At 44.7% G+C, this 8,586-nt stretch overlaps 1 protein-coding gene across 1 annotated transcript; it reads right to left on the bottom strand.

Annotated features, from left to right (window-relative positions):
- Positions 1-586: 586 nt before the first annotated feature.
- On the bottom strand, positions 587-3,033 carry LOC139433687 (E3 SUMO-protein ligase ZBED1-like). Its single transcript, XM_071202796.1, has 3 exons — positions 2,941-3,033; positions 1,129-2,473; positions 587-1,020 (listed from the first exon to the last, which is right to left on the bottom strand). Exons 1-3 carry the CDS (start codon positions 3,031-3,033, stop codon positions 587-589), a joined length of 1,872 nt encoding a protein of 623 aa, XP_071058897.1.
- Positions 3,034-8,586: the final 5,553 nt, after the last annotated feature.

Here is an 8,586-nt window from a genome sequence, read left to right as displayed (position 1 = left end):
GGGCTCTGGGGACAAAAGGGATGGTGCTAGCCCTGGAGGAGGCATTGGGCAGGTGTTGCAGTGAAGGCAGCAGCTAGGATGTGTAATAGACAACCACATTTGGTAACTTTGATTTTGTTTATTTAAGTTATACTGTTTCACTTTTATCAAACAGTATATATTCTTTTGTTGCTGTTATAAATAAAGTTTTGGAGCTTAAACAACCGACTAAGCCTATGTTTCCAACGGACAAATAGAACCCCGTCACACACACACACACACACACACACACACACACACACACACACACACACACACACACACACACGCACACACTAGGGGTTTCACAACTACCAATATTTACTAGTCGACTATTTTTCAAAATAGCAGTCGACTAGTCGACTAGTCGTTGCGTCATAATAAAGACACACAAAGAGAGGTGTTCAACTGTATTTTATTTTAAATGTGTGTGACATGGCTGAGTAAATAACAAACAGTGACTTCGTAAATAAGAAACGGTAACTGGACTCACCAAATTGTACAGCAAAAAACTCGCAAACTTAAATGCCACGTAAATCCATTGCGCAACAGCGCATTGCGCAACACATTATTCGCTGTCCTCCGCGATAACGTCCACATTTCCACCTTTCTGGTTTGCATTGAGGAACACCAACGCATCGACGTGTGAGGGAAGGAGGCTTGACCGCTGTCGGGTGACAGTGTTGCCTGCCAGGGAAAAAACTCTCTCACTCGGGGTGCCTGTGGCTGGAATAGCCAGATAGCTCCTTGAAAGCTTGGCGACACGGGGGAATCGGTGCGCGTTTTCTGCCCACCACTCCAGTGGGTTATCCATTGTGGGGATATGCGGTGTCTGGCAGTATTCCCGTAGCTCATCATCCGCATCACCGTTGACCCGTTTTCTCTTGCGGCTGCTCTCGAAATGAGCTCCACATAGCTGTTCAAAGTCACTCTCCAGTCTCGCCTTTTTGAAACTTGTTTCCGCCAGCTCCACTCCAACGTTGTCTGCGATCTCCTCTTCACCTACAGCAAAAATGAACCACATTAATGATAAATACATTGTTTTACAATTTGGCCGGTTTAAGTAGTTTTTTTGTGTGAAACTATTATCGCTATTTCAACTCTATTTACCTGTAGCTCCCGGCTGTTCCACCTCTCCGTCTTCACGCACTAATTGTGTCAGACGCGCCTGGGCTTCCTCTCTGACATCGTCTGGAAGGAACTTCAGATGCTTAAATTGTGGATCTAGCATGCATGCCGTGATCGGGATGGATTCTGCCAGCAGGCGAGACAACAGCTTGAAGCGGGTTGTGAGCTCTTTCCTCACGGTATTCTTGAAGGAACGAATAGCCGCAAGATCTGACTCATTTGCACTGAGCGTGTTGTTAGCCATGTTCAGTAGCACGGGGTAGATGAAGGACAGCCCGATGTGATTTTCTCCGCACATGATTGTTGTCGCCTTTGCTAGAGGCCTGAGCACCGGGATCAGCTGTTCCACCAGTTCCCACTGGCACTCTCTCATGGCGAGGGATTTTCGGATGCCAACTTTTGTCACTATCTCATCCGCAAGGACGGCCTGCACCGGGAGTCTCTGCTCATACAGTCGCTCGAGCATAGTGAACGTTGAATTCCAGCGGGTCGCACAGTCGTTTTGGAGTTTGTGTATTTTTACTCCAAGCTGTTCTTGACGTTTCTTCAAAGCACAAACTGCTACTGAGGAGTGACGAAAATGACTGACAACACGCCTGGCAGCATCTGTGGTCTTGGCAATTTCTGGTAAGTGCAACCCTGCTTTTATTGCCAGTTGAATGGTGTGTCCGGCGCATCCAAGGTGGTGGGGAAACTGCTCGCAGAGCTCCATTGCCAGGTTCATGCTGCTTGCATTGTCATGAATAGTGCAAAACACAACTAAGTCCCACTCCTCAATTGTTTCTTTGAGCCTCTGGGCTATATTCACAGCGGTGTGTCTCTCTGGCATTATAGTGGTTCGCAGCACTCTGGATTGTATCTCCCAGGTGTCTGTGATGTAGTGGGCAGTTATGGTGAAGTATGGATCCATGGTGCAAGATGTCCACAGATCAGTGGTTAGTGAGACACTTTTATTTTTCATCTCATTGGCAATCCTCGCTTTCACAGTGTTGTACTGAAGCATGATGTTGCTCCAAAGTGTAGCATGTGACGGGATCTTATAGACTGGCTCGAAAAACTTCATAATGTCCCTGAAGCCTTCTCCGGAAAGGGCAGAAAGTGGTCGAACATCCTTGATGACAAAGTTGATAAGCAAGTCTGTTATCTGCCGTCTTCTTTTGTCCGTAACGGGGCGCTTGGAAAAATCAATAATGCTCGTCTGTCTCTGTCCTGTGCTGACGGCGGTCCGTTGCTCACTGGTGCTGCTAGCATTACTGCTAGTGCTAGCTGTCGGCAGCGGGTGTTTCATTTTTAGGTGGTTGCGCATAGCAGAAGTATTTTTGTTGTACTTTAGTACAGATGTACACAACTGACACTTAACTGTGGAGTTGGTTACGTCTTCTTTGAAGTACTGCCATACATATGAATGTCGGACGTTTTTTGGAGCATTTTGCGGCACCTCGTTCACCTCCATTTTGTTCACGACTAGTTGACTAGGGCCTACAGCGCCGACTAGTGGTAAAGGTAGTCGACTAGTCGACTAGTCGATTAGTTGGTGAAACCCCTAGCACACACACACGCACACACACACACACACACACACACACACACACACACACACACACACACACACACACACACACACACACACACACACACACACACACACACACACACACACACACACACACACACACACACACACACACACACACACACACACACACACACACACACACACACACACACTTCTTCGCCTCATTCTGTTTTCATGTACTCGTTATCTGACCAGCTTCCATCTTGTAGGCTACTCACCTCGTTTCTTGCAGCCCTCGAAAGGGTGTTGGAGGCCGATGCCTCGGTGAGCGTGAGCTGTTTGGCTTTCTTGTCCGCAGCAGCAGAAAGCATGTTCGAATGTTTGAATGAATCAAAGTGGTCGTCACCGTGGATGTTCTCTTATGCTCCAACACAGAGTCGCACGGGGTGCAGAATAGTTTCCCCACACTTTCATGCGAGACATCGGGAACTGCTTTGCCCGGTCTTTAGCAGAAATGTTCGTCGGTAAATGAGATGATTCGATGTTTTCATCTTGGTGTTTTCTCTCTCGTGTGAGCTCCACACGGTCACTCCACGTGGTGTTTACCTTCTGTGATGCGCGAGCTGATGATGTCGCGTCATCATCCTCATCATCCTCATCATCATCATCATCATCATCATCATCATCATCATCATCATCACCATCATCATCATCATCATCATCATCATCATCATCATCATCATCATCATCATCATCATCACTTCACCTCAAGACGAGTTAACTTTTTTTTTTTCAACTTTGTGTGGAAAAATGCGGGGATTATGCGGCTTTTTAATAAATATGCGGCCTTTTAAAAATCTGCGCCATTTTGCTGATTATGCGGTAAATTCTGCGATCGTAGAATCGCGTTTTTCTGGAGGGTCTACATAAATCACAACTACTGCAGGTTACATGTGGGGGGCCTCAGGGCTCAGTCTTGGGACCATTACTATTTATTCTGTATATTAACAATATATGTGAAGTATCAAAAATTATTAAAACCATTCTTTTTGCAGACGACACAAGTCTACTCTGCTGTGGGGACGATTTAGAACAGCTATTGGTCACGATGGAGAAGGAACTGAGCAGGATGAAGATCTGGTTTGACCAAAATAAATTAACATTGAACGCAAGCAAAACCAAACTCATAATATTTGGGAATCGATCGACCAATACAGAGAAGAAACTCACTATAAATGGCGTCCAATTAGAAAGAGTATCGGAAATAAAATTCCTTGGAGTAATCATAGACAATAAATGAAGTTGGAAACCACATATAAGCTATATCAAAGCCAACATATCAATTCTGAGCAATTCTGAATAAAACCAAATGCCTAATTAATCAAGCTTCTTTGTTTATGCTGTACTGCTCCTTCATACTTCCATACGTGATGTATTGTGTGGAAGTTTGGGGGAACACATATAAAACAAATACACATCCTATCTTCGTCCTGCAAAAAAGAGCCATACGAGTTATACATAAAACTACCTACAGAGAACCAACAAATAAATTGTTCATCAAACTAAAAACACTAAAACTACAAGACCTGATTGACTATAAAACTATTCAAATTATGTTCAAAGCCGCAAATCAACAATTACCTCATAAAATCCAGGGACTTTTCACACAGAGAGAAAGCATGCACATGTTGAGAGGAAACTGCATCTTCAAAAAACCACCCGTACGAACAGATGCCAAACTTCATTGCATCTCATCAAAAGGTGTTAGTTTGTGGAATAACTAACGATGCACTGAAATATTGTACAAGTCTAAACTGAAAATTATTTAGGAGTCAAATCATTAATGGTTATGAACAGGACCTGTAAAATCCCATTTGTTGTTATTTCTTGTAATTGTAAAAAGTAATTTCTTTCTGATTGTTTTGTAAAGAAAAGAAAAAAAGAAAAGAAAAGATGAACAAGACAAACATGTCGCTGATGACGATGACCTAAGGTTTTATAAGAAACATATATGTTAGAGGGGGTAGGACCAGAAAAGTTTTTTTAAGCTTCTTCTTGCCCCTGTTGAACATGAACAGAGACTATCTGAAAATTATTATTATTTTTTTTTGTTTTGTTATTTTTTTTTTTGTTGGTACTTTGTTATAATTATTAATCTGAGTGAAAAAAAGAGAATATATATATTATTGTTATATATTTTTTTGTTTCTGACATGTTCAATAAATTGACTAAACTAAAAAAAAAACATCCAGATCTCTCAGGTCTTCAGGGACTGGTCAGCTTCCTGTCCCCAGAGTCAGATCTCTCAGGTCTTCAGGGACTGGTCAGCTTCCTGTCCCCAGAGACAGATCTCTCAGGTCTTCAGGGACTGGTCAGCTTCCTGTCCCCAGAGACAGATCTCTCAGGTCTTCAGGGACTGGTCAGCTTCCTGTCCCCAGAGACAGATCTCTCAGGTCTTCAGGGACTGGTCAGCTTTCTGTCCCCAGAGTCAGACCTCTCAGGTCTTCAGGGACTGGTCAGCTTCCTGTCCCCAGAGACAGATCTCTCAGGTCTTCAGGGACTGGTCAGCTTCCTGTCCCCAGAGTCAGACCTCTCAGGTCTTCAGGGACTGGTCAGCTTCCTGTCCCCAGAGCCAGATCTCTCAGGTCTTCAGGGACTGGTCAGCTTCCTGTCCCCAGAGTCAGAACTAAACATGGAGAAGTTCAGTTACTATGCTCCAAACATCTGGAGCTGCAGGTCCGCTGCAACTCTGACTACTTTCAAATCCAGCAAGAAGACTTTTCTTTTTGTCGCATCTTAGACTGCACTGTAACTTTTTATTCATGTGATTTGTATTCATGTATTCTTTCTTTTAATGTTTCTTTTATTATCTTTTTTTTTTTAAATGCCTTTGTCTGAATGTCTTTCATTTTTGTAAAGCACCTTGAACTGCCTTGTGTTGAAAGGTGCTATATAAATAAACTTGCCTTGCCTATCAAAAACAGGTAGGTGAAATTGTGAGAGGATCCACACGAGGTCAACCAGGCCTGGTGGAACCTCCTCTCCGGCACCACCATAAGACATGCTAACAGTCAGATGTTAACACGTGGAAGCAGCCAGCCGTTAGCGGCTAGCCGGTATTTGTCAGTCGTCGTTAGCTGTTAGCCATTGTTAGCTGTTAGCTGTCATTGTTAGCCGTCAGTAGCTGCTAGCCGTTAGCTGTCGTGGTTAGCTATTAGCTGTTAGCCGGTGTCGACGGCCGTTAGCCGTAAGCCGGTAGCCGTTAGTCGATGTCGTTGGCCCCGGAGCCTCTGTTACAACGAAGGCTCGATCATCAGCTCACGACATATAGGCAGGGGAGCGGACCTCACCTCCTCTAGGGGGTCCTCACCTCCTCTAGGGGGGTCCTCACCTCCTCTAGGGGGGACCTCACCTCCTCTAGGGGGGTCCTCACCTCCTCCAGGGGGGTCCTCACCTCCTCTAGGGGGGTCCTCACCTCCTCCAGGGGGGTCCTCACCTCCTCTAGGGGGGTCCTCTCCTCCTCTAGGGGGGTCCTCACCTCCTCCAGGGGGGTCCGGGGGGATGAAGCTAAAGCATCGATCTGGTGCACTCTGAAGGCAGCGTGAGAGACCTATGGAGATCTCTCAGCACCAGATGAAACACACCTGAAGCAGACGTTCTTTTCTTTATGGATATTTCACAAATCACTCCCCTTTCAAACTGTGTTCTTGTTTTACTGCCATCTAGTATTTCATACCTGTTTTCCTTTATTCTCTTATTGTTTCATATCGATAATGATCATATAATAATATGATAATGAAGGTGTGCCGCGGAAATAATCTTTGAATAATTTGTGACCAAACCGTTTGAGACCCACTGAGATACTCAGACTGAAGTGAACTATCTGAACCCTCAGAGTCCTTTAGCTCACTCTGCTCTCAGTCTGAGAGTCTTCTCCTCTCAGTCTTTTCATTTCATTTCAAACCTTTATTTAACCAGATTGGTCCCATTGAGATCATAGATCTCTTTTTCAAGGGAGACCTGCAAGTCTGAGAGTCCTCTCCTCTCAGACTGAGAGGAGAGGAGAGGCAGGGGAGCTCAGCACCCCCTGCCTGCCGCTAGGGGGTGCTGCAGCGCCCTCAGCACCCCCTTCCCGCCCATGTGCAGATATGATCATAACAGTCCATTTAAGAGTAGTACTGCCCTTTGACTTTAAGCTGTATAAGTGTGAAGACAATGAATGGCCGTATCATCCACAGAATTTGTAACTATAAAAACTATTGTTTGTAGCACTACATTTAAGTGTGCTTCTGTCTTAACAGGTGCCTTTTCAGAATCAATCCGGACAAGGGGACTAAAGCGGATAGGATGCTTCAAAGAAACAGCAGTCAGTCAATCCGAAGGTGCTTCCGTTGATCACCAGCATCGCACACGCAGTCTCAAGCAGTCACGCGCAGTCTCACGCAGTCACACGCAGTCTCACGCAGTCTCACGCAGTCTCACGCAGTCTCACGCAGTCACACGCAGTCACACGCAGTCACACGCAGTCTCACGCAGTCACACGCAGTCACACGCAGTCTCACGCAGTCACACGCAGTCACACGCAGTCTCAAGCAGTCACACGCAGTCTCACGCAGTCACGCGCAGTCTCACGCAGTCACACTCAGTCACACTCAGTCACACTCAGTCACACTAAGTCACACTCAGTCACACTCAGTCACACTAAGTCACACTAAGTCACACTAAGTCACACTCAGTCACACTCAGTCACACTCAGTCACACTAAGTCACACTAAGTCACACTCAGTCACACTAAGTCACACTAAGTCACACTCAGTCACACTCAGTCACACTCAGTCACACTCAGTCACACGCAGTCTCACGCAGTCACACGCAGTCTCACGCAGTCTCACGCAGTCACACGCAGTCACACGCAGTCACACGCAGTCACACGCAGTCTCACGCAGTCTCACGCAGTCTCACGCAGTCTCACGCAGTCACACGCAGTCACACGCAGTCACACGCAGTCACACGCAGTCTCACGCAGTCTCACGCAGTCTCACGCAGTCTCACGCAGTCACACGCAGTCACACGCAGTCACACTCAGTCACACTAAGTCACACTAAGTCACACTCAGTCACACTAAGTCACACTCAGTCACACTAAGTCACACTAAGTCACACTCAGTCACACTCAGTCACACTCAGTCACACGCAGTCTCACGCAGTCTCACGCAGTCAGTCTCTTGCAGTCACACGCAGTCACACACAACTGTTATAGAGTTCAGGGTTTATAATGTTATCTTTGGCACAACATGTTGGCTAATGTTTGTCTATTCTGCTTCATTATTATTGTGTGTATATGTATGGGTTATATATATATAGAAAGTATTGTAATAACGTGTATATATTGTGTTCTTAATTATGTTACGGCATTGCAAATAATAACAAATTATAAAAAAGAATGGTGGTTGCGTCATTTTTTATTGATATTGTCAAATATTTCCAACACGTTGCCGAAGGCATAACGTCTCAATGATCTCTCTGCTGCATCATTTCACAGATTTGAAAGTATTGTGCAGACAAATATCATCATATACTTCAGGAGTTCTTTTTTCCAATTTATATTTTTACAATACATATTTTGACAGTTTATTCATGTATTTGAATACAGATTTTTTCTGCAAAACATCTGACAGTTAATGTAAACTTAAGCATTTGCGAAAATAAAATGACATGTTTTCTTTGTATTTTACAGTAATATTTTTAAAGAACAACAGTAATCTTCTGTCTTTAAAGAGCCTGTGACACCATCCCAACAACTGTTGTGCAATGAAATATTGGGCTACTAGTAATCTCGAACCGTCAGTTTAAAAAAGAAAAAGCGATACCGTTTCGTTAAATATCAATAATTTCGAACATCGCGAATAGTGATACAAATGCCAT

The sequence above is a fragment of the Pseudochaenichthys georgianus genome, unplaced genomic scaffold (genome assembly GCF_902827115.2).
Source record: "Pseudochaenichthys georgianus unplaced genomic scaffold, fPseGeo1.2 scaffold_960_arrow_ctg1, whole genome shotgun sequence".
Classification (NCBI taxonomy): domain Eukaryota; kingdom Metazoa; phylum Chordata; class Actinopteri; order Perciformes; family Channichthyidae; genus Pseudochaenichthys; species Pseudochaenichthys georgianus.
This window is presented reverse-complemented; position numbering and strand designations above follow the sequence as displayed.